The 26480-nt window shown below is 42.3% G+C and overlaps 1 protein-coding gene and 1 long non-coding RNA gene across 5 annotated transcripts; one reads left to right on the top strand and one right to left on the bottom strand.

The window, feature by feature from the left end:
• Positions 1 to 1482: 1482 nt before the first annotated feature.
• Positions 1483 to 11535, bottom strand: LOC123111123 (uncharacterized). 2 transcript variants are annotated; one of them, XM_044531813.1, is made up of 7 exons: positions 11114 to 11533; positions 6230 to 6312; positions 4918 to 5006; positions 3230 to 4831; positions 2932 to 3144; positions 2721 to 2845; positions 1483 to 2480 (listed from the first exon to the last, which is right to left on the bottom strand). In XM_044531813.1, the coding sequence occupies exons 4-7, from the start codon at positions 4561 to 4563 to the stop codon at positions 2053 to 2055; spliced, it is 2100 nt and encodes a 699-aa protein (XP_044387748.1). In that variant the 5' UTR covers positions 4564 to 4831; positions 4918 to 5006; positions 6230 to 6312; positions 11114 to 11533; the 3' UTR covers positions 1483 to 2052. The 2 variants fall into 2 exon arrangements, with proteins under 2 accessions (XP_044387748.1, XP_044387747.1); XM_044531812.1 differs by lacking the exon at positions 4918 to 5006 and having other exon boundaries at positions 11114 to 11535.
• A 5776-nt stretch (positions 11536 to 17311) lies between these two features.
• LOC123115910 (uncharacterized) lies at positions 17312 to 20767 on the top strand. 3 transcript variants are annotated; one of them, XR_006456826.1, is made up of 7 exons: positions 17312 to 17597; positions 17716 to 17795; positions 17908 to 18788; positions 18947 to 19027; positions 19120 to 19164; positions 19413 to 19492; positions 20425 to 20767. It is a non-coding gene; the product is annotated as an uncharacterized lncRNA (long non-coding RNA). The 3 variants fall into 3 exon arrangements; XR_006456827.1 differs by lacking the exon at positions 20425 to 20767 and adding an exon at positions 19608 to 20007; XR_006456828.1 differs by lacking the exon at positions 20425 to 20767 and having other exon boundaries at positions 19413 to 20007.
• Positions 20768 to 26480: the final 5713 nt, after the last annotated feature.

Raw genomic sequence — 26480 nt, 5'->3', positions numbered from 1 at the left:
AAGCCCGACGTAGTGGAAGATCATCGAACATACTACTAGCCACCCAGATCACACCGTCACAATTTCGACTTCATATCAACAAACAACCCAAGACAATTATGGTAACATGCTCAGAATAGCCGACTAATAGGCACAACAATGTCCCGGTCTTTCAGTGAGAGGTCTCTATCGGTTTGGGTGGAGTAGACTTTGACCATTCAACTATAACGTGCAAAGACACCGCGCCTTAGCAGTCACTAAACCAATTTCGAAAGGTTATTGACCATTGCCGAAGCACGATCAACTTGGCCATGAAGTCTAATTCTCGCAAGCAATCGAAAAACAAGTAACTGCAATCTAGATATTGCGAGTAAAGATGAAGTATTGATGAAAGTTGGGGTTCCATACACGGTTTTGACATGGTCGTTGGACACAAATTAAGTATATGAACTGAAACCACAACACTTATTATGCATTGGAGGGAGTAGCAGTCCAGTCCAAGACCTTTGCAATATCCAAATTTGACATATAAATCAGTCGGGACTTCTGCCATGTAGGTTGCCCTGTGCCCCTACATGTGCGGCCCTCTTCTTGGGCGACTCCTCAGCTGCCTTCCCTACCCTGCTAGTTACACCCAGAATGCAATGTTACTTGAAGGAATTAAACACCCCTAAAATACTTGAAATAATTACGTCCTATACATCAACAACACATCTAATTAGCCGTGGGGGCTTACTAAATTGATAATCATTATCAAAAAAGCTAACTCACTCTCCAGACCAAATTACTAGGAGACGTATCGTCAACAACACGTCACTTTAGCTATTAAGGTTAAATAAATACTCCATTTTGGAACAACACATCAGTTTAATAGCTTAGCTATTAAGGTTATTTTTTTTTTGAAACGGAGGTAAAAGATTTGCCTCATCCATTAAATAAGAGGAGAATAGAGTTTGACAGATTGCAAGTGACCCTACAAAAAAACCGCATGGCAATTACTCTCGTACAACAATACGCCCTAGTTTCTTAGCACCCGCTGTAACCCACAGGTTGGCCTCCAGCAAAATATTTTGAAGAAGAATAGGCGGTGGCGCACTCTTGTGGCGAAACACCCGAGCGTTTCTCTCATTCCACAGAGTCCAAGAGACGAGCATGGTGAGGGAGGCCATCGCTCGTTTGTCTGGATTTCGCATGTCAGTTCTTCTATCCCACCAATGCATAAGAGAGTCCTCAAGGTGCCAATCGGAGGTGTCAATGTGCGCAAGACCAAACTTGTCAATGACTAATCGCCAGAGCCGAATGGAGAAGCGACACTTGACGAAAAGGTGGATGCCTGATTCTTGCTCCCTCTTGCAAAGTGGGCAAAGTCCACAATTTTCCCAACCACACCGCTCCAACCGGTCCGCAGTCCAAATCTGATGCTATTAAGGTTATTACTAGTACAAAAAAGTAACTCACTACAAGAAGAAAAAGCATGGCCAGCAACATTGCAAACGAATGCACTGGAAATAACAGAGAAAAGATTGCCGGCTTGGAAATAACAGAGAAAAGATTGCCGGCTTGGTAGACAACAAAGAAATCTCAGCAAAATTGTACTCGGCCAGGTTCGTAAGTTGCCTCGGCAGCAAATATTACAGGAGCGACCCAGACGATGCCCGGGAACGCGCGCTAAGGCTCAGGTCAAGATCTACCTCCTTGCTAGTTTCTACCCTAGGAGTCCATCCAATATGCTCCTGCCGAACTGGGAACAATTCCAGGCAGGCTTCAGAAGCCACATCATCATCCAGTGGAACGAATCCGATGGGCTGGCAGCGCTCCTGCATAGGCGGAGACGCACTGTCAGGTGCCAGATGTACTTGTGCTCCAGTATTACTGCCTACTGCAGATCCGCCGGTCGCAATCTCTTCAGTCACCGAAAATAACAGCGCACCTTCACTGACCATCTCCTGGATGAGCTTCTGCGCTCTTGGTGTCCGAGCCGTGACAAACCCAAACAATTGAGTCATGGGAGGCACTGCCCCACACTCGGCAGAATCGATTGGACTGGGAGTGGCTGCAGCAGGTCCCGCAGAGTCAGCTGATGGCTTGGTGAAGTTTTTGCTCATCTTGGTGGTCCACTTCTTCAGGCACATCTGGTTTACTGTCAGCTCTTGGCTGTGTGAAACAGTTTGATCTAGCCTTTGGTGGGTTCGGCTCTGCAGATGACGAATTGTTGCCAGGTGAGTGAAGGCCCATCGTAGCACTCATCGCCGTCTCTTGCCCTCCACAGTTCTGCTCCACCAGCAATTGATTCTCAACATGCACGACATGCTTCACAGCCGAAGTTTCATGATCTGGTGAAACACATTGTACTTCATATTGCCGGTCCATAAAAATGTGTTCTTGTATCTCCCCTACTTTGGCACATGCTGAACCATCTTGTTCTTCAACTAGATGATCACTGTCGGACTCATCTTCCCTACGCTTGAACATCCCCCACAGGTAGCGTTTGCCCTGGCACACTGTACATAACAAATTTTAATCAATGACTGGTAAAGCCATGGTCTATGATGCAAAGCAAAGCTTATCCAATCATTTTTTTGTTGGCTCAAGAACAGACCTCTAAGTAAGCAGATTGATAATAACCACATAACCGTGTTCAATCTCAATTTAAGCATGTTGACTATGTGGAATGGCATGCCATGTGTAGCATATGAAGACAATGCAGAAATAAGAAAATTAATCTCCAGTTGGACACGTACAATGATATTGCGCTGGCAACATTGTGGAGGGGAAGATTAGCAGCTCAGCGACACCAATAACAGCTTGTAAGACAGCACCACTATCAATGATTTCCTCCACTGGCCCATCCGATTCTTCATTTGGGCTAGAGATGAGGACATGGGACCTTTAGTATCACAATGAGCTGAAGAAAAAGATGCGGAGAATCATAAAGGCAAACACATTACACACCTCGCACTGGGCGGAAAGAAATACAATGCAATGTCGCCATCAGTAGGCCTTGATGTCCTCCAACTCTCTGGCCAGGCTTCCAACCGAGGGAGCTTGATTACTTTAACTACTGGTTGCAACGACCTTGAGAATTCCCGCACAAACCCACAAGCTGTGGTCGACAGGTGTGCAGTCAACGAGATATATACTTCGTTGTTTATCTTAAGTATTCCACTGTTGACATGAAAACAGAAGAATGGGGAGACATCAGTATTTCACACAATAATAATATAACTATGATTGTTGAGGAAAAGCAGACCTCCAGATAGGTTCATCAGTGGGTTGTGAGTACATAGAAGATTGCTGATTGGCAAACTCTGAATCAAATGCCATCCTGGATCCGAAAACAGGATCCGTTGCAACTAAAGTTTCTGATGTCAACTTTGAAGCATTATCAAGAGCACATTTACGATTACTGGTACCTATTAAAACCTCTTCATCTTTGTTATCTTCATTCGCCTCTATATTTCTCCTCCGTTTCTTCACAGGCTGAGTAATCTCACAAGATTCAGGAATCAAAATATCTAGGTGTACAGCATTGAGATTTTGACCATTCAAATCACCAGTCTGTACAGCTTGTTTGACACAATCTTCCATGCCTATTCTACGCTTGCTCAGTGATCCATCACACTCAAGCGACCGATGATTGTAATCTTCTGACTGCACATCCGCAGCCTCTTCTTCATCATCGTCCAGTATAATGAGCTGTATTTGCTTCCCTTGATTGTCCTTAACACAATTCTCCACAGTATAAAAAAGTTCCGCTGATGTATCACTGTCCTCCAGAAGAACGATTTCTTTCAAATTGGTTCCTGGGAAGGAACCTGAATCCACCCGATCCAGTAGTGTTGATGGTACACTCTGATTTCCCCGTGCTATGACTGGTGTAACATGACCCTTTGGATTTTCAATTTCAACATTCCCTGGCGACAGGCAGTCACTGTCCTTTGAGGGGTCCAATTGCCTTGCATCACCTAGAGGAGGTTCAAATTCATCCAATGGGTTTTGGAGATTGATTTGTTTTACCCTTGCTGGCAAGCAATTTGCAACACAATCATTGTTTAATGCATGAACACCATGTCCATGGTCAATCTGCTGATTATCCTCTTTGTCGGCCTTGGATGTTTCAATGGTCATGACTTCAGAGGAATGAAGTGCCTCTCCACTATCACAAGAAATATTGGGTACACTCTGATTTCCCCGTGCTACGACTGGTGTAACATGACCCTTTAGATTTTCAATTTCAACGTTCCCTGGCGACAGGCAGTCACTGTCCTTTGAGGGGTTCAATTGCCTTGCATCACCTAGAGGAGGTTCAAATTCATCCAATGGGTTTTGGAGATTGATTTGTTTTACCGTTGCTGGCAAGCAATTTGCAACACAATCATTGTTTAATGTATGAACACAATGTCCATGGTCAATCTGCTGATTCTCCGCTTTGCCGGCCTTGGATGTTTCAATGGTCATGACTTCACAGGAATGAAGTTCCTTCTCACTATCACAAGAAATATTGGGAGCATTGCAATCTCGTGTAATGGTCTTATTACCCATTGGTTGCATATCAGACCCCTTTTGTTTGTGCTTCCTTAGCATAGAATTCTTGCTTGACGAACATTTCTTTCTTCGAGATTTACTTTTAGACTTCTCTGACTTACTCTTATGGTTTCTACATGGCCCTGCTTCCCTTGTTGACCTCACACTTATGGTACTTGCCCGGCGTACTACACAACCAGAACGAGCATGTTTTGGCGCCTTCTGCAAAAATCCCTCATAAGTAACTTCACCACGCTTTGGCAGGCATTCATCACAGAACCAGCGTTCTACTAATGATCCATCAAAAAGAACCTTGGCCAGACAGTATCTACAAAATGATTACTCACAATAAGCAGAGAGCAAGTAGCACTTTTGGGGGAACCAACAAAAAGATAAGAAGCGTAGTAACAGAACTTATTGGGCTTGTCCTGTAATCAATGTATGACATCTGACGTGATCAATAATAAGTTCCCATGAGAACATTAAAACTTATTGGGTTTGTCCTGTAACAAGCATAACGTCAAGAAATAAAATAGATTTGATTGAGTATTGATTTACACTTCCACCATGAGTGCAGCCAAAACTTTTACGGGACAAGTGGCGAACAGATGAGCAAGCTATGAATGCAGCCACCTATTTTGCAAATGTTTCAACAATCTAACTAATTGGTTGCAGCAGCTATTGAAAACATAGCACCATGATAATATATTGTCCAGAAATCAACAGAAGCAGACATGAGTTGCAAGGTCTAAGAAACATTCATATGTGAGGTAGAAGTTCTGCAATCATCCATGCATTATGCATCCAGGAAACGTACAAAAAGAACTTGAAGTATCTGTCCACACAGTCACTATTCAGAGATAGCTACATAATTATATCATCATAGGTAAATTAATACTAAGAAGTGACAGCACATATTAACTATATGCTCCAGAAAATAAACAGTGCAACACATATTTTAGCCTTATTAAAGGTAAAGGCATGTGATGTGCTATTAGTTCCCTTCATGGAAAAGTTTGATACCTACATTGATAAGTTTTAGCACTTTAGACTCCCGATGATTATAGTGTTGCTTCAAATTGTACACCATTATTTGCCAACATGTTTGAGTGCAAAGCATTAGCCTATGTTTTTAAGGCGACGCCTTACCGCCTTAGGGAGGGGGGGCGCTTTGGCGCCTAGGCGACGCCTAGGCGGGCGCTTTGGACGCCTAGGCGCCCAAAGCGGTCGATTTTCCAAAGCGGAGGGGGAGCGCTTCGACGCCTAGGCGTCGCCTAGGCGTCGCCTTAGGGACGCTTTAAAAACATAGGCATTAGCACACTACATCACTTCCTGGATGTATACATTTTAGTATTCCTTTTCTGACAAAAATTATTATGCATGTACTCCCTCTGTTCACAAATACAGGATGTTTTAGATATTTCAATATGGACTACATACTGACTGAAATGAGTGAACAAACACACTAAAATGTGTCTATTATACATCCGATTCACAAAAGTATTAAAACATCTTATATTTATGAATGGAGGAAGTATTAAACATCTTACAGAAAAAGCATTTTAATAGTTAATACACATGACAGGTCTGGAATTATCATCAGACTTTTCTTACATTGAACTGACTACTTAATCTTTATACAAACAGCTATAAACGAAGCATCTATGCTAAATTGCTGCATGCTGTACTTGGAAGAAAAATAATTATAGTGGATAAAAAATCATACTGGTGCATGGCACACTTGCAGTGATCACAAGATAGCAAAAGATGTCCATAACCAACATCTCCACAGATTTCACATACAGCAGCCTGCATGGTGATAAAAAAATGTTAGGGAAGTTATACACAGTACTATCATAAAGAAACAAATAGAATGGTGAAAAGGTGAGGAGAACGGAGAAAACAAAAGGAATGAAGAAAATAGAAAAGGAAGAAAGGTCTATCCACAACAAACAGAATGGAAACGGATAGAAAACATGAGGAAATGGGAAAGGAAGTAGGGAGAATTATGGAGGCGTAGACATGAAATAGATAAAGCAACTTAGACAGCAAAAAGCCATCGATGGGTATAGTAGTTAAATACCTTGAGGCCCTGCTTCAAACTATTTTCTTAGATCTAATAAACTTGTGAGTTTAGCCATAAATTTCTCAATATAGTCACTTCAATATGTTACAAGGCAAATTATCTGTGCTTTAAATCACGTTCCTTCACAGGCAGAGGTAGGGAATTGGTATTTTTGGCATTAGCAGGCTCGCTCGTAGGCTATCCTACACATAGTTGGTTGCCACATGATACATTTCAATAGTTCCAAATATTAGGCATGCGTACTAACATGGAATGACCTTATATTCCAACTTACGAGTATAGATTGTGACCCAACACTTCTTTTTTTAATGCTATTGTGATCCAACACATGATAGACGTACATTGTCTAAGAAAAACTTAATGTACATTGTTTCCTTACTTGTAAATATCTGTAGAAACTAAATTAATTACCTTATCCTTTCAAAAATAGTTGTCACATTTGACTTAGGCAGAACTACGCAATCATCAGGTTTCGTGCAAAATCACCAAAATGCCCTTCATAACTACTACTTCCTTTTCAGTTTAGTAGGCCTGCGTGTATCCCTAGATTAACAATTTAACCAATATAATAATAGCAATATATCCCAATTTTATACCACTAGAAAATATACCACTTGGAAGTTTCTAATGATATATATTTTTGTGATATATAAATTGTATTATGTTGGTCAAATTGTTAATCTAGGGATACACACAAGCCTAATAAACCAGAAAGGAGGTAGTAAAACATATGGCATGGGCCTACAAAATGTATCGTGGAGTCGGTGGGGGTGGATAAGTGTAACTTGTGAAATGTGACTTTGTGAAAGGTGAGGTGACATGTATTTGTGACCAAATCACATGGTCAAAAGTGTAAAGTAAACATGAAATGAGGGACTAACAGTCAAGAGTATGTTGAAGAGCTGGCTAGCCTTACCGGCTATCAGATCCATATGACAAGTGAATGTGAACGGATAGAGCAACAATTAAGAGTGCACAGAAAATGCAACCAATGTTTACAGGACAAATTTCATGCATGTAGCATAGAGTAGCTACTGAGGCTACAAAAGTAGTTGATTTGGATTTGAGCATGGATGGTGCTCAACTGCTGATTACAAATATATGAAGTTGATCAAAATCACTAGAATACAAGTATGTTGTCATATATCATACAAAATAGACATACCATAAACCATATATAACAATAATCAACCAATCTGCAACCGTAAATCCCCGAGATTCTAAAACAAAGTTTTATACCAAATAAAATAGCTCCATAGTTTCATGCCATTGCAAATGGGCGGTGGCGGAGGTGCTCCATTCCTTGTTTATGGGATGGAGATGTCCTATTGGAGGAAGCAGGAGCGATTTCTACTCACATTTACTCCTTCTATAAGGAGCTCTTCATGGCAGAGCCATGATCCAGGGTTTCTTTGGCTGCTGACTGCTAGCCGGTAGAGGCCAGGACCTTAGCGAATGAGAATGCAGAACTTACTCTGCCAAACTCGCCAGAGGAGGTTGGTCGAACAATTGCTGAGATGAAGGCTAATTCGACCCCCGAGCCAGATGGCCTCCCGATCTCCTTCTTCCAAAAGTTCTGGGCGCAACTCCGGCCGATGATTATGATAATGTTCCACCAATTTTATATTGGGACATTGTACATGCCCCGCTTGAAATTTGGTGTCATTACCCTGATTCCCAAAATTGTTGGGGCGACAGATATCCGACACTTTGGGCCGATCAGCCGATCACAGTGATCAATGTTCTTCAACGAGTCGTATGTAAGGTGTGTGCGACGCGGTTTGCCCCCGTGGTGGAACGCCAGTTCGCTTTTCTGAAGGGGTGTCCTATACATGATGGGATTTTGGCTCTTCATGAAATTGTTCATATGGAGTGCCAGAAAGGCGCATCTCAACTTCCAAAAGGCATACGATCGCCTTGACTGGTCCTTCCTCCGCCTAGTCTTGGAGTGGAGGTGGTTCAGTGACCATTGGTGTTGTTGGATCATGAGCGGTAGTACAACACTTAACATCAAAAGGGAGGCGACCCACCTCCAATATGCAGATGACACCATGATCATGGTAGAGGGGTCAGAACTTGATACCATCAACTTCAAGTTCCTTCTCCTCTGCTTTGAGGTCATGTGCGGCCTTCAGATCAATTTTGATAAGAGTGAGATTGTGGTGATGGGGTATTGGTCCGCCGATCAGCAGCGGATTGCAAAAAACCTTAACTACAAGTTATCCTCCTTCCCCATTGCGTACTTGGAGATGTCGCTTTTTGGCTCAAGGATCCTTGTCAGGGATTTTGACATGCTTGTGGGACGGGTTGTGTCCAAAGGGAGTAAATCCATGCTTATTGACTCGTGTCTCTAGCCTCCCCATGTATATGATGGGTTTGTATATCTTGCCTTCTTTTGGCAGGCGGCGGATGGGCGCCACAAATACCGTATGGTCAAGTGGGCAGACATCTGCTTGCACAAGGACCTGCGGGTCTAGGTACTCCCGTGTCCTGCCGCATGAATGTGGCCCTTATGCGGAGATGGGTATGGCGGATCATGGGGGTTGCGGGGGGGGGGGGGGGCAGCTTATTAAAACGAAGTATCTATAGTGTGGCCCTCTTCTTACTTGTGAACATAGGGAAGGGTCTCAATTCTGGAAGTATATTCAATCAATCAAGCATGAGATTCAACTAGCTTTTCGTTTCTATAGGAAATGGAGATGACACCCTCTTCTGCGTGGACCCGATGATGTTGGTTTCCTCGGACACTAAAAATGGAAACTGGAATGTCTCATTACGACGAACATTTGGCCCTGAGGAAACTGTTGCTTGGCCTGCCTTCAGGCGGCCCTCCCGCCGATGCTTCCGGACCATCCGGACGCCATATGTTGGCGTTTGACCCCTTTGGGGTTCTTCTCTGTTGGCTCAACATATAGCGCCCTATGTCATGTGCATACTCTTGCATGGACCACATCTTTGTGGAAAGCGGCCCTCGGTGTAGATCAAGATCTTCATGTGGCAGCTTCTGCGTGATCGCCTCCCATCGGGGACGGAGGTTCTCAAGCGGCATGGTTGATGTCAAGCAGATCTTTCATTTTTCATTTCGTTGGTTGTTTCTTGTTCCTTGTGTTTGTAATCTTTTTGGTAGCGCTTTGTATTTGTCGTTTTCTTTTCCTTGTAAGATGATGGTCGTCATAATTCCTGGCCGGTTGAGAGCTTTATTAATTCAAAGTCGAGCTCGTCTTGAGCCTTCGTTCTATAGCATTCACCTGGGACCAAAGGTGCTCAGTTTGGCCACCACCTAGTGCATTGGTGAGCATAGAACCACCGCCTAGTGCATTGGTGAGCGTAGAAGTATCTCGCAAAAAAAAATATAACCTTCTCTAGTTGTAACAGATATATTGTTTACCTAGGTTTGGATTGAGAAAATGCCAAGCATAACATGAAAAGGAACAAAATATGTGTATTCTTCGTAACCATATCGGGATAAACTCAATTTATCAAATTCCAATGAGACCTCTTGAAAAACATCTATAAAACTATCTATTCGAATGGGAAAACATACTAGTTACCATACGATATCCGATCTGAGTGTCACTGGTCAGTTGGTCGGATATCATGCTACGTACTGGCAATCAGAAAAATAAGGGGGAAAATCATCAACATCCTGATACTTCTTGGTATGTACATGGCCTTGAAGAGGTGGAGAGGCCCAACCCACAAAGAGACAGCAACAAATGAATGCCTTGTTTCAGTATTTCGAAATCCTATAGGAATTCATAGTAAGGTCCTGTACAGTGCAGGTGCCTAGACAGCTGCCCCAATAAAAATATCCAGGTTCTTTTTTTGTGCACATCAAGATAAGCCGGTGCTTGGAGAATGAAGCGAGTGCTTGAGTTTGCTTCGGTCCTGTACTCCTGTCCTGGTGCTTGCCAAAGTAACCACCCCTTTTCCCATACAGTTCTAACATGTCTACTTAACGTAAGCACCTATGTGCATTGCAAGTCAAATTTTTTTTTTGAGACGCAAGGATTGTCTCTCCTAATAAGCCTTGTACAATGCAAGGCACTTAGGGGAGGTGCTTAGAGAAATAAACATTAGTTTCTTTAAGCACGGTGCTTATTTGTAGAGGGTAGACGCTTAATTAGGTATCTCTCATGTAGAAATAGGCACCGGTGCTTAAGAGAAACTCTGTTTGTTTTCTAAGCATCTAGCATTGTACCCTAAGTACTGGTGCATAAGAACCCAACATTGTTTAAGGGCCTCCTTAAGCACCTAGCATTGTACATGCCCTACGTTTTCAATTTCCTGCAATCCAAAGAGGCCCTTAAACAGATTGGCCTTTCACCGGGCCGAATGGGATCTGCGTCCACCACAACAATGCCCAAGTCGACTATAAGCCAATATCTCTACGCACAATCGACCCAAAAAAACATATCTCTGTTTTAGATTACCAACGAATCTGGCTCTGGCTCTGGCCACACCACGAAACAAAAGAAGAAGAAAAAACTACATGAGACGAAGAGATGAGATAAGAGCAGGTACCATGTCGCACCACCTTCCGCCGCTTCAAATAATCTCCCCGGGACACAAGCACAACGGTTTGGGCGTCCTGAGCTCGGACGAAATCAAACCTCCCAAATCTCCAAGAAACTGGATTCAACAGAGACCTCGGGAATCCATCCAGCACATTCCCCGCGCAAAACCCATCCTCTCTACGAAACCTCCAAAGATGGAAACGGGGTCACATCGACCTCAAGAACTTCTTTTGATCGACGAGAGATTTTGGAGGCGAAACCCCGCTTCTCTCCGGTTGTACTTGTGCTGGTGAACCCGAGGTTGCAGGCTGGGAGCGGGGGAGGGAGAGGCGGCGTGCGTGACACAGGAGAGGGCAGCAGCAGGTGAACGGAGCAATAATGGCTTCCTTCCTGGGACGGAGCAGTAGGATTAGGATGATTAACGGAAGCTGCGTGACAATGCCTTCGTATTTATAGAGGCTTAACGCCTTAGCGTAGGTTAAGGAAGGCCCGGAAGGAAACGGTCCACGTAAACCGCGGCGATAGACGAGATCGGGCGCGTAAAATGTGGTTGGATCCCGATTTTGACGGTGATCGTGTTGGGCTTATGTATCATGATGATTCCGTTAACGGCCATACTCGCGCCTGGCTTTTATTCTTTTACTAGGTAATTGCTTGTGCGTTGCAACAGGGCATAAATATTCTAATGGTTCAGTACAATCATGGCAAATATATACCTTTACAATCCTCATGCACATCTTGCCAAATCATGTCTTGTTCATAAACATTTAGCTAGAAAGCAAATATAAGATGTAATGCATCCTTCGGTCCCATTTTTATATGGACAGAATATGAACGGGCAATGAAACCCCAAGATTGAGTTCTACTCCCTCTACAACAAGATATGTTTTGACACTACAATAATGTCTAAAAATATCTTATATTATGTTACAAAGGGAATAGCTGCTTGTGTTTTTCGAACACCAACACATACGTAATCATATTGTCGTCTACCTCGCTTGGGAGATGAAGTGTATTGTATGTCTAATTTGCAAGTGAAACAACTATTACCTGCACAGGAGACGTCATATTAAATTTCTTATTTACAAAAATAATGAAAGATGCATGCAATGATCACTCTAAATACAGAGTAGTACAACATGATGTTATGTGGTCCAGCTTCCACCCTTGTCATCTTGCTCTTCGATGACGATCGAGTCTCTCGAGACGAAATCCCATCAGCAGTGCCCATGGCATATGATCACAATTTATAGGTTATACATTAACATATACCAACATACTGGAATGTATGGAAATCTGGACATTAGTGCATGCCTTGAATCATTGACTGTCTTGAGCTTGTACTCCTTAACTGTTTCACCACCTGAATCTGTACTTCCCCTTTATAATTTCTCATGTACAACATCAGCATGATCTGAGAAGATAAGCACTGTCCACTACCGCAGGATTGTTATTATCTGAATTCTAATTGGAGTCACATGCTCTCGTTGTCCTGTCTTGCTCTTGCAGCAGTAGCTGCTGCTGCCGCCTTTTTATTGGTGATCTCTCTGCTTTCTTACCACGCATAAGCACAATTAAAAAGCTGATGTGATGGTTGCTAATGCACGTACGCGAATGCAAGGAGCTCACCTCAGTGGGTGCTACGGACATGGCGGGCGGCCGTGGCGCAGCATCTTGAGAATCATGGTCTTGAGGTGCGGTACACCGGTGAGCCCGTTCGGTCGCCCGCGTCTATACAGATGAAACGTGCCCACAACGATAGGCCATAGGGATAAGAAAGAGATATATGAATCACGTTTTCAGAAAATCCAAATGGATAGTGCATGTGTAGGGCCGTTGATGGGGGAGTGCGAGCAGCCTAGAGATTTCTTTCCTTCGTTTCCGCAGATCTCGACAATTTCTTCCTGCATGCCACGCGCGGTCTCCGCGATTATCTTCCGTACATGCATCTGATTGCTTCCTTCTGATTTGTTTACCGATTGGTGGAAAAAAGAAAGGAAACTGATGACCTCCATTGAGTTTATTGCATTACCAAAGAGGATATTCATTTTTTTTGCGCAATCAAGGAGGGTATTCATTACCGTACCATACATGTACTGATCACGTTTGTATTACAAAACAAAAGATTGGTTACCATACATGAATTATTTGGTTGCCAAAAATATAGCGGGTCCATCCAGCCAGATGTGAATAAAACCGGCAAATAGGGAACCAGCAGAAAGAAAACCGGTGGAGGGAGGAAAGAAAATCGGTGGTGGGGTGGGGCCGTGGGGGTCGTACGAAAGGATGGACGAAGGGTGGGCGACGTAAGAGGGGAGAGGGAACCTTACGTTTCTTTTAGATAGTAGAGATTAAGGGTATATTTTTAGGACGCCGATAACTGTCACGTGTGGCACAATGGACACCCGACCATATGACTGAACGGTCGTACCCAGGAGTCAGCCCACACGATCCTGTATGGGCGAATATTAAAATTGCCCACACATTCGGGCGCAGGTACGACGACCGACATGACCATGTGTGGCAACTGCTCACCCCATCCCGTGAGCGCAAGCACGTGTGTAATCAACTTTAGTTGCCATGTGTTATTAACTATATTCGGCATGTCTGTCATGTATCATTAAATATATTTGTCATGTGTAACTGATTGGAGTTGCCACGTGTGGTCAAACCATAGTGCCATGTATGGTCAATCATAATTGCCGTGTGTGGTTAACTAATTGTCACATATGCACAATTGTAATTGCCATATACCACAGTGCGATCGTCGTGTGGGAGAAGAGCAAGTTCGCCCACACGTTCGGGCGAGCATCGTTTGTCCATCCAGGTGAGGAGCACCCACACGTGCGGCACTAAATGATAACGCTCACACGATGATGGATGCTTACATGGCTCTTGACCCAGATGACAACTGCTTCAGTATTCGTGCAAATGAATTGAACGGCATCGACTGCGTTTGGGCCATGTTAATAAGGCCCTGTTTGATAGCTCTGTATTTTATAAGTATTCTTGAAATACTACAATTTTTAGGATTAGCATGGTTTTAATTACTTTGAGCTGTTTGACAACCACTAAAAACTATGATATTGATACTACAGTTTTTCCAATATGATAGAGACAAAGGTGTCCCGTCTTTCGATGAGATGGTGGCTATCGTTTTGGAGGAAGTCGACTTTGACGATCCGACTACGAACGTGCGAGGACGTCGCGCCTTAGCAATCGCTAAACCAACTCCAAGAGGTTATTGACCACGCCGGAGCACGATCAACCTGACCACGAAGGTCTGGCAAACGAAGAACAAGCAAGAAACTAAGATTGCAATCCGGATATTGCGAATATAAGAGGAAAGCTTTATTGATCAAGGTGGGGTTCTGAGACGCCTTTGTCTGGTCGTTAAACACAAACGAAGTACGCGAAGTTGCAGCTATGGCAAACTTTAATCTAAACAAAACCCAAGTCTAAACGATGCCTTAAGGGCTATATTTATAGGGAAAAGAGAGGGGTTTTTGTCCACCCTTGGCAAGGTGGGAATAAAACACCTCCTAAGTCGTTTTCCCTATAATATGGACTTTAAAAATAGATTACATGGGCCTGGCCCAAAATAAGGTGGCGCAACACCAATAATAAGCTATGGACGAAATTTATGAAAGGCCATCTTGTATATTTCGTCCATCATCTTGTATGTCATCATGATGGCTTCAAAGTCCGGAAATCTCCACTTGAACCTTCGTTCTTGTTCTCTTCGCACACACCTTCATCTCCATGCTTGACCATGCTCCAATGTTCAACCTTCTTATCCGTGTCAGGTCCTTCAATTGCAAGCAACACAAATGTATCTAAATTAGGCAGCATCATATTCTCATGAACACTAGAAACATTACCAAGAAATGAAAGTACCTGATAATTTAATTGACGTATCTGAGCTCTAACAACTGTTTCAAGAGGTAAAACAGTAGGGGATATGGGTGTAATTGTGGTAGCCATGTCCTCATCACAATACCATGGTATTTTCTCTGTTTTAAAAAAAGAACCCCAGACTTCTTCTTTTTTAAACTAAGCACGCGAAAGGGGCGAGCTCATTGCTATCTTCGCTCGCTCCCAAGCTGCCGGACCATTGTCCATGCCTCTATGGAGGTCGTCTTGATCGGGCAGTCATGGACAGATCAAGGAAAAGCAGTACAGTGCAGTGCAAACTGCCATGGTTGATGGGGAGGAGCAAGCTGCTAGGCCTGTCTCTTTCCACGGTAACAACTACCTGGACGACAACGCGGATGAAGGCCAAGCTGTTTCAGTTCACGAGAAGCTAGCTTCGCCGCATGATCCACTACTAAGACCACCATCTTGCGGAGCTTTAGGTCGTGCCTCCACGCGCAGCTCTCGGTGATCTCAGACGCAAAAGAAAACCAAGCTGGTCCGGGCAACGTGCAGCTCCGCCGTTGACTGCATACTCCTATTTGCTTTTGTAAGTGTAACACCGAGATTGCGCATGGCGCGTCTAGCTTGGCCATTCAGTTAGTGCATGGCCGTTAATCAGTTTGCATGTGTGTAGCTAGCTGAACACACCATTTGAAACTACTTCAAACAGCTCTTGTCAAACAGGTCCAAGTATTATAAATACTTCAAAATACTTTGTTATGGCAAAAACATGGTTTTGTGTACCTACGGACTAAATTACTGTGGTTTTCAATATTTTGTTTTTTTGTAATACTTTGTTATCAAACGAGGCCTAAATGTCACACGTGCCGGCATTATCATTTAGATATTTTTATTCTTTAGAATAGAGGAATTTGAACCAAAAGGCCAGTGCTCGCTGCATGTCCTAAGTTAGAAGTACTTCTAACATTATTAGCCCTGCGCAAAGTGCTTTTGTACCGGGAAGACTAATGAGAGACTACGTGTTAGTTGCATATGAGAGCTTTCACACATAAGCATGTAGGGAAAGAAGGATTATGTGATGTTAAGCTGGATACGCATAAAGCCTATGACTGAGTGGAATGGGTCTTTCTAGAAAATATTTTATTGAAGCCGAGATTTCATGCTAGTTGGTTGGACATGGTCATGAATTATGTTGCTCCGGTTGAATACTGTGTCGCCTTAATTTTAAAATTACTGAGAGCGACAGGGTGATTCATTATCATTGTATCTGCTTTTGTTGTGTACCAAAGGCCTCACAAGTCACAACCCTTTTGAATCATGCTGAAGAAACAAGTTTGTTGGAGGGAGTTAAGGTTTGTAGAGAAGCACCCACTATCCCAAACTTATTGTTTGCAGATGATTCTTTGATTCTCATGAAGGCAAATTTGAAAAATGCTAATACTTTGAAGCATACACTTGACACATATTGTGCCGCCTCAGGCCAGAAGGTTAGTGTTGATAAGTCTAGCATCTTTTTAGCCCATGAACGGAAGTTGGGGTGAGGGTGCAAGCCTGCAACACCCTAAATATTATGATTGAAGCTCTTAATGATAAGTATCTGGGCCTACCAGGACACGCAGGATTGGATATAACTGACACTTTTCAGTATATGATTGATCGCGTATGGCAAAGAGTGAATGTTTGGAAGGAGAGACAACTCTCGGTAGGGGGAAAGAAGTGCTCCTCAAGGCGGTTTCCCAATCTATACCGGCGTATGCAATGTGAGTCTTCAAAATTCCCAAACAAACTTGCAAGGGAATAACTAACGTGATGTCGCACTATTGGTGAGGAGATGAATGCTCAGAGCAAAATGCACTGATTTGCATGATGAAAGATGTGTGTCCCAAAAAATCAAGTAGGCATGGGTTTTACATATATTCATTGCTTTAATTTAGCCTTGTTGGCCAAACCGACATGGAGGCTTATTAATAATCCAGATTCCCTGTGTCCACGTATTTTGGAAGCAAAGTATTTTCTGGATGGTGAATTATTAAATTGCAAGCTGAATAACCCTTTATATACCTGGCAAAGCATAATGCAAGGTGTTAAAACTTTGAGACATTTAGAAGCATTATAACCGAGCGCTTTTCCAGCCCTCTCATGCCATCAACATTCCCAGCCGTTCAATCCTTATTTTTAAGCATGTTTGGCCATCAGATTAGCTCTGAATCACGCGTACGTTACTAACAAGCGCTAACCTTGCCGGGCCGCTGCTCCAGTGACATTTTTGGACGTCCGATATTAACTTGGGCCTAATAGGCTTGTATCGATCGCGTCCTGCAGCCAGAAAAAAGAATAGGACACTAGGTCACGTCCCTCGCGTGGCGGCGGATCTCGATCACTCTCCTCTGGCGACGTACGGCGAAACTCCGAGATGCGCCACCGCGGCCGCGTGACCACATCGGAGAAAGCGCTATGAGAGGCCTGTCATGTTTACCTTTTCCCAGGCGATTCAGCCTTCTTCATCGACGGCCGCTACTGGCCCAGCGTCGAAGCGCCCCTTTCGTTTCCGTCGCTGTGTAGACGGCGGCACCGTAATGACGGCGATGAAGCTCGACTATCTTCTTCTCGTTATGGTAGTGGCGAGTGAAGATGCGTTACTTGCCTCTTAATCTTCAGCTGTTTCCTTATAGATGATGCCCACCATCATCCGTCTCACATTCGTATCGCCTTCGACCTTATTTTGTTTGACAGCCAAATCCTATAGCTCCCGGGTAACGACGTGACGATCGTCTCGCCCGCGTTCACGATGGACATGGTTGTGCCGAGACAAGGTGCTTTAGCTTCATGGGCTACCCCAACAACAACAATGACTTATTGGTCTTCTTTTCCCACACCCCAACTCAAGTATTTGATTGATTGATTGATTCATTTGTTTCCCATCAGTGTCCTCTTCGGATGTTGACGTGGATTCTTGTTTCATTTGGGCTGCTGCATGAGCGATGCTCAATGGGCGATCTACAAAGGAATTTCGGTAACATGATTGTGCATGTGCTGAAGATTTTGAATCTTCCCATCATGGGATAAAAAAGGGAGAAAATAGAACTTACTGTCTGATGCTTCTTCGGGTATACTATTCTTATAGAGAGATTAAAGTGGGGCGAAAGTCTGTAGGTTTGAGACTTGATACATCCTCGAGTTTCTTGGCATGTATGGGGGCAACCACTACCTGATTCAGGCCCCCTCTTCTGGAGCTCCTTTAATCAATTTACCAATGATTTCTCTACCAATATATTGAAGTCAAACTGATGATAAAGTCAACAATAAATTAGGCAAAAAATGCATATATTTTGTAGGTTCAACTCTGAATTTGGCTTTTTTGCTTATGTGCCTTCAAGTATGCATACCTTTGCCATGTGTTATCTTCTCATACATAGGTCAAATGATTTGAAAAAGTTGGACCAGCTCGCGATTGGTATGACAAGGTTGTATGACATTTTCTTAAATTCTATACAATTGTGCAGCCCATGAACGACACACTTTGTTTGGATATGTAAATGTTGTTAGCCCTTCGTTAATGTAGTTTCAAAATTAGGAGTTCACACCATTTATTTCTTCCCTTGCCCCCATCTTCCTCTATCTGGCAGCAAGAATCCTAGCTGCCCACATGTTCTCCACTCCCTACTTGATTCTTATTTTTTCATGCGAGCTGTAATAGTGTAAAAGCCAGCTTCAGCAAGGCAAGAACTCAGCCATGCAAGGAGGATATGTGGGAGGATGATTCGCTTGATCTCTTCTACTCCGTTCATTTCTACATGACCGTGATGGTGCGTCTCCTCCCTATCCTTGTCCTTGGTCTGGATCGTGTGGATCCAAACAGCTAACTCGTTAGTTAATTATATACGTTTTTTGTGGTTCCCGTCAGTCGATTGTAGACGGGAGCCAATCCAGGAGGTGATATATACATCATTCATATTGCTTGCAGGTAACTGGTTAGAAAAAGGTGGGATGCTGATGGTACAGGAAGAGTTGGTTGTTTAAACTTCTTTTTGACAAAAACTGAGGGGTAAATAAATGATTTCGTCTATATCTAAATTTTTCTCTCCATTAAAGTGCTTCACAATTTACTCATCTTACATTCATTCAATTTCCTGACAGGTACTTGGATGCCGTTGCTTTCCATGTATCACCAACCAATGTATGGTAATATTTTTTATACACTAAAATACCCTTACTTAGGTGATTTTGTACTTACGATGCAAAGTGGGAGGACTCTGCAGTGAAAACAAATAAGTTTTCTGAATAAAAAATAGCATGCTATCTGTTTCTTTGAAGCTTACCCCTAATAAAATATTCATTTAAAAAATGAAAAATGTCTTACGATCATATTTGTTAGCATCATGATTTGAATGCCAAAAGTATTTAATTATAAAGTGTTTTTGTGTGTGCAGGCTTACCTGAGTGCAATCATCATCTACCATTATGCACATGATTTTCGATAAGCTCAGAAATGCTACAATGATTGATCAGAGTAAGTTGTGCATTGGTGTTACACGTTTAGTAAATTGGCACGTAACATATTTTGTGTTATTTTGGTTGCACTAAATCACTTTTATCTCATCTTTTGTTCTATTGCATGGTTGAAGGCTTCCTCATATCTAAATTAAAATTAACAAAGAAACCAATTTCTCTGCGTTGACATCCAACGATGGAGAATCTCACAACAGTAGAAGGCACTCTTACCAAAATGACCGAACAGTACAAATGGTAGAAATTGCCTAGGTGTGACATTATCCGGATATATATGTTTTAATTTTTGTTTGCGGTTGCCAAAGTGATGATGTTGTATTCTAAAGCATTGTTGCCATAAAGAAGAGTGGGTGGTCGTCAACTCTAGGTTTAAAGAGTATGAATAGCACAATGTGGTCATATAACTTGTTTGGAGTTTTAGTAACATTATGGTTGAAGAAGTGTAAACTAGGCAGTGAGACACTATTGTGGCATTGTTCCATTCTTTTTGTGAAGTATGGTTTAGGTTTTGTGTTCTATTGTGTATTGTCTGATTTTCCACTGACCGACCATTTGAATTCAATTGATGTTGCTTACGCTAATAGTGATCTCCATTATTGTCTTATTTGCTCAAGATGAGCATAACCAAAACTGGTGCTTCTTATGCATCCATGTTTTATGACATTCTTAAGAGTATTATTCTATCAAATGTTAAAATTGGTAATCTTGCAAGCATATATCCATCTAACGTTCATGATTTGTGTCTACTTTTATACAATTTCCAATCATTCAATTGCCAAAATGGACGGGCGCGGCAACGCGCGCCATCAATGATCTAGTGAATATTGATATATCTCCATCGTATCTACTTTTTCAAACACTCCTGCTCTTGTTTTGGAATATAATTTGCATGATTTGAGTGAAACTAACCCGAACTAACGTTGTTTTCAACAGAACTATCATGGTGCTGTTTTTGTGCAGAAATATAAGTTCTCGAAAAACAGACGAAACATTGCGGAGATATTTTATTGAATAAATAAAAAATACTGGAACGAAGATCCACCGGAGGGGGTGCACCAGTTGCTCACAAGGCAACAGGGCCCTGGTGCCTTGCGGGGCCCACGAGGCTCCATCTGCCCTAATTCCAACTCTATAAATTCCGTTTCCCTGAGCGAAAATAAGAGAAGAAGCTTCATCGCGTTTTACAATATGAGCCGCCGCCACCTCTTGTTCTTCATCAGGTGGGCTGTTCTGGAGTTCGTTCGGGGCTCCGGAGAGGGGGATTTGCCACCGTCGTCGTCATCAACCCTCCTCCATCAACAATTTCATGATGCTCACCACTGGGAGTGAGTAACTCCTTCGTAGGCTTGCTGGACAGTGATGGAGTTGGATGATATTTATCATGTAATCAAGTCAATTTGTTAGGGCTTGATCCCTAGTATCCACTATGTTCTAAGATTGATGTTGCTATGATTTTGCTGTAACATCCCAAAATTTTAAATTTTGGAATGTTATATTAAATAAATAGATTGTTTGTTTGTTTGATTGTTGTGTGAATGATTGAGTGAAATTGAGTGAAATTTGAAACTTTTTGAAAGTTGAATGAGAGGGAATAAAACGACTTTCCCAAACTTTCACTTTGCATTTTGATCTCAAAGAATTCAAATTCATTTCATCACAAAATCCTAGAGTGAAGATGATATGACTGCTTCCATTAAAAGAAATAAAAATGTGTTTTGAAAAGATTTGAATTCCATTTGAAAATATTTCAAATGCAGAAACTTTATGCAACTCAATGATTTTCATGAGAGAAGATAAAATGACTTCTTCAAATTATATGAAATATGAGTTGGAAGTTTAAAAGAATTAAATTGAAAGTCCCTTTGAAGGTATTTTGAAAACATTTTCAATTTGGAGTTATTTAGTTTTTATTCAAATTATTTTTCTCCAAAAATAAAGTATATGCAAACTAGGGTAAAATGATTCCCTTCAACATAAAAATGGAGAACAATAATTTTGAAATCATTTGGATATTTTAAAACAATTTTATTTAAAAGTTATTACAACAGCAGCACTGTTTGACTTTTGTGAATTTTTGTGGATTTTATTTGCCTCTAAAAACATGTTCATGATTTAGGAAATCCTTTTCTGAATTTGTTGATATATTATATGCCTATGTGAAATTTTATTTTTGGTTTTTATCTCATTTTGTTTCTTTGTTTTAAAAAGGAAACAAATGTTTTTTTAAAGGAGAGCCCAGCGTCGGGCCAGGTACTAGCCGCCGACCCAGCTAGCCAAAATGGCCTTATGGCCTGCCGAGGCCGAGAGCGCTAAGCCTCGGTCGCCCCTCCCTTCCTCGCTCACCACCGCCACTGATAGCCCCCGTAGGCGTCTTCTTCCCCTCGCCCACGCCAGGCCACGCCGAAGCTCGCCCGATTGCAGCCAAATCCTGATTTCTCCGGGATCGTATCCCCGACTTTCCTGTGCCCCAAGTTGGTCCGCCTATAAGTACCATCCTACTCTCTCCGTTCCGCCCCGAACCCCTATCCATCACATGCAATCCCTCGCCGGAACCCGAGCGCCGCCGCGCGCCATTACCGCCCTGCCGCCCCACCGCGACCCCCTCGCCGCCACCTGAGCATGCCACCGCAACCCCCTCGCTCTCCTGGTTCTTCCCGTCCACCGCCGCGAGCTCGAAGGCCCCTGGAACCCCGTTCCCCATCACCATCGATGATCGCCGCTGCCGCCAAGCTCGTCGTCATCCAATTCCGTCGTCACCATCATCATTGCAGTCCCCGTCCGCATCGAGTGGAACCCTCCCCGTCGCCGGAGACCCCCTAGAGCACCCTCCCCCGTCAACCCAGAGGCCACCGCCATCATCGTCGACCTCGCCGGAGACCTCCTCCACCGCGGTGAGCACCGGAGTCCCTTTCCATCGTCCGATATGTAAGCAACGACATAGATTAGATTAGATTTGATCAAATGGTTAGGTTTTTTGTTTATTAGCTCGGCTTTTAGTCCAGATTAATCCCGTTTAGATCTGACAGGTTCACTGATCGATTTTCTTTTATTAATCGAACACGCATGTTTTAGTTAAGTATCGGCCTAGCGCTGTATAACTTCGCATCGCACACCACTTGACCCAATAACAGCCCAACATGTAGCGCTTGTTTGATTTGTTTTTTTCGTTCATGTTTTAAAAACAGAAATAGTTTCAATCTTAGATTGTTTATATCTTTTAGGTTTTAAATCCAAATTGAGTGATTCTTTTTGCACTAGATTCAAAATTTCTTGGAGTTTCTATTTGCGTACTTTGTTTTAAAATTTGATTTATTTAAATTTGACTCATTTCAAATATGCTTCAAAAACTGTTTTGGCTCTAGTTTGAATTCTAGAATAGATTTTTGATTGATTCTTTTTGCTATGGTTTTGTTTTTGTTTTGTCTACGCAGTAGCATATAGTGATTTATTTTGAGTTTATTTTAAACTAGGGTTTTAGGCAAAACAATATTGTTTTGACTTAGTTTTGTTTTACCTTTAAACTTCTAATTTTAATTGTTTTAAATTATTTCTTTTTGTCACTTTTGATAAATTTAGTTTTGTTTCTCTTATTGAACAGTAGACAATTTTATTATTATTTAAAAAATTATTTTGTTTAGTTTTGTAAGAAAACTTGATTAGGTCATAAATAGAGTTATACGGTAGCTTTTTATTTGTTTCTTTTTGCAAATAAAGTTTATGAAAAAATACTTTCTGTTAACTTAGTTGTTTTATATTTTCTTTTCTGTTAAAATTATTAGTTTAGTGTTTTCTTTTTTGTTAAGTTTTACTTAGGACACAACTATTTTTGTAGTTAAGGCAAAAGGTTTTCCTAGTAGGTTCTTTATAGTTTTGCCTATTAGTTCTTTTGATCATGTTCTTTGCTTTGTATTGGGTTTTCTTGTTGATTTTTTGATTTCATTTTAATTGTTGTTTGCTATCATGATTGCTAGCGTTGTATGCTAGAATGATGGTTATGTGAATGCCATGCTTGTTTATTATAGATTTCATCGGAGTGACGAATAGTTTTACCCAAGTGTTATTCTGAGAGCGATATTATCTTCATCAAACCTTACCAGGCAAGTTCACTTTGACCATGTTGTTCATACCTATGTTTTTATTGCATCTAGTGTCACCATTCATAATCCCTCCAATAGTGATATTGACTTCTTATAGTTGAGTAGAATACATGAGGTAGGAACCCATCTCCATGTTATCAAGCCTGGGACGTTATATAGTTTCAATGCTACGCTATAGTAGACGAGGTTTGGTATGAGTGCTCGGGAGTGGTGTGAAGAACGAGGACTCTACGTCAATGACGACAACTCCATGATGGCATCTACAAGGACTGCATCTTCAAGGCCTTAAGACTTCAAGACTCGAGACAAGAACTCAATATACCTCTGGGTGGAGAATGGTTAAGAAGGGTACATTGGTGCACCCAATACTCAGTGATTCCAGAGAAGCGCCATGATATCATGTGGAAAGCTCCACCTAGGCTCAAAGAGACGGAAGAATACTTCATGCCCGAAGATTACCTGTGCAATTGCAAGTCACTATGGGCTCTGGCTTGGTTGACCTTAGTGGTGACTCTGGCTGGGACGATGCCAGCAGATGTAGAACTATGGTAGGATTGGATGGGCACCGGACAGTGTTCAGGGGAACTCTTCAGGACACCGTGTTTCAATTGTCCTGTTCTCAAACAATTTGAAGTGCGACGACAAAAAGGAAGGGATCGAATCTTGCGGGTAAAGTGTACAAACCTCTTAAGAGGGTTAAAACCTAATCGATTAGCCGTGTCCACGGTTACGGACAATTTGAGCCTCTGTACTTGGATCTATGTTGGAACTCTCAACACGAGACTGATAACTTAATTGTGGGCAACTTATGATGATTTTGGCTATGAGACATCAGTTGGCGGAACCATGTCATAGTAGATAACTTTGTAGTGAAGACTCCTGATATTCCTTTGTTATAGGGAAAATAAAATCCAGATTTTATGCAAACAAAACTCAGACATGGAGCCAGAAAGCCATATTGCATATAGAATAGTTTTATCATTTGTTTTTCTTATGGTGAACTTGCCGGTACATTCAATGTACTGACCTACACGGCTGCAACGTATCATCTTGCAGGATTTTCTACGACGAGTGAGTTTCGTTGTAGGGTTAAGGTATACACTCAACCTGCTGATGGTGTTGATGGGACTTCACACCCATTTATTTGTTCCCACTAAGATTTATCAAGTATATATCAGTTTTACGTTATTTATACATGTGATTGCACTTTGATATATACATTGATGTACTGTGTGCGCCAGCATACTGATCCAGGGATGGCACAGATACACAGGCTTGATCGTTTGTGGTCGGGTTGCTACATTTGATATGCTTAATGCTTGTCACTAGGGCCCGAGTGACATGATTTCATATCTGAACCATTTATGTTATCAGCAATATATTTGAGTTCTTGATCATGTCTGCTAGTTGTATGCACTTGTTATTTTTCTGATCTGTAGACCCCAAGGTGACAATAATTGGGATACTTGATACGTCAATTTTGCATCATGTTTTCCTACTGTTATTTATAATGTTTTTATGCATAATAATGCTTTATGGAGTATTTCTAATGCCTTTTCTCTCATAAGATGCAAGGTTTGCACAAAGAGGGGGAATAGCAGCAGCTGGAATTCTGACCTGAAAAAGCTACGTCAGAGTTGCCTATTCTTCACAACTACAAATGAGCTGAAAATTTACAAAGAATTATTTTGGAACATATAAAAAATACTGGAGCAAATAACTACCGGAGGGGGCCACCTGGTAACCACAATACACCAGGGCGTGCCAGGCCCCCCGGGCGCGCCCACGTGGGTTGTGGCCAGCCCGACCCATCTTCTGGTATATAGGTCATCTTGACCTAGAAAAAATAGGAGAGGACTTTCGGGATGGAGCACCGTCGTCTCGAGACGAAACTTGGGCAGGAGCACTTTTGCCCTCCGGCGGAGCGATTCCGCCGGGGGAACTTCCCTCCCGGAGGGGGGAATCAAATCCATCGTCATCACCAACAACCCTCTCATCTTTGGGAGGACAATCTTCGTCAACATCTTCAACATCACCATCTCCTCTTAAACCCTAGTTCATCTCTTGTGTTCAATCTTTGTATCGGAACCTCAGATTAGTACCTGTGGGTGACTAGTAGTGTTGATTACATCTTGTAGTTGATTACTATATATGTTTTGATCCATTATTAATACCCCTATGATCTTGAGTATGATTATGATTTGTGAGTAGTTACATTTGTTCTTGAGGTCACAGGAGAAATCATGTTGCAAGTAATCATGTGAACTTGATATGTGTTCGATATTTTGATGATATGTATGTTGTGATTCCCTTAGTGGTGTCATGTGAACGTCGACTACATGGCACTTCATGATCTTTGGACCTAAGGGAATGCATTGTGGAGTAGTTATTAGATGTTGGGTTGCTAGAGTGACAGATACATCTCCATCGTATGTACTTCTCCAAACTCTTTTGCCCTTGTTTTGGACTCTAATTTGCATGATTTGAATGGAACTAACCCAGACTGACGTTGTTTTCAGCAGAATTGCCTTGGTGTTATTTTTGTGCAGAAATAAAAGTTCTCGGAATGACCAGGAAATTTATGGAGAATATTTTTGGAATAAATAAAAAATATTGGCGGAAGAGTCAACCATAGGGGACCCACCAGCTGTCCACGAGGGTGGGGGCGCCCCCCACGGTGCGCCCCCTGCCTTGTGGGTCCCCTGGACCTCCACCTACCTCAACTCCAACTCTATATATTCACTTTCGGGGGGGGGGGGAGGGGGGAAATCAGAGAGAATGATTCATTGCGTTTTACAATAGGGATCCGCCGCCACCTCCTGTTCTTCATCGGGAGGGCAAATCTAGGGTCCATTCGGGGCTCCGGAGAGGGGAAATCATCGCCATCATCAT

Source organism: Triticum aestivum, chromosome 5B (genome assembly GCF_018294505.1).
Source record: "Triticum aestivum cultivar Chinese Spring chromosome 5B, IWGSC CS RefSeq v2.1, whole genome shotgun sequence".
Lineage (NCBI taxonomy): Eukaryota > Viridiplantae > Streptophyta > Magnoliopsida > Poales > Poaceae > Triticum > Triticum aestivum.
The sequence above is the reverse complement of the archived record's forward strand: the minus strand, read 5'-3'. Positions and strand labels throughout refer to the sequence as shown.

Excerpts from the sequence above, each read along its gene's own strand:
- LOC123111123 (XM_044531812.1), bottom strand. Across the intron at positions 2,846-2,931 it reads TTCTTTCCGCCCAGTGCGAG|CCCAAATGAAGAATCGGATG; the intron begins GTGTGTAATGTG and ends CCTCATCTCTAG. Across the intron at positions 2,481-2,720 it reads GTTGCCAGCGCAATATCATT|TGTGCCAGGGCAAACGCTAC; the intron begins GTACGTGTCCAA and ends TGTTATGTACAG.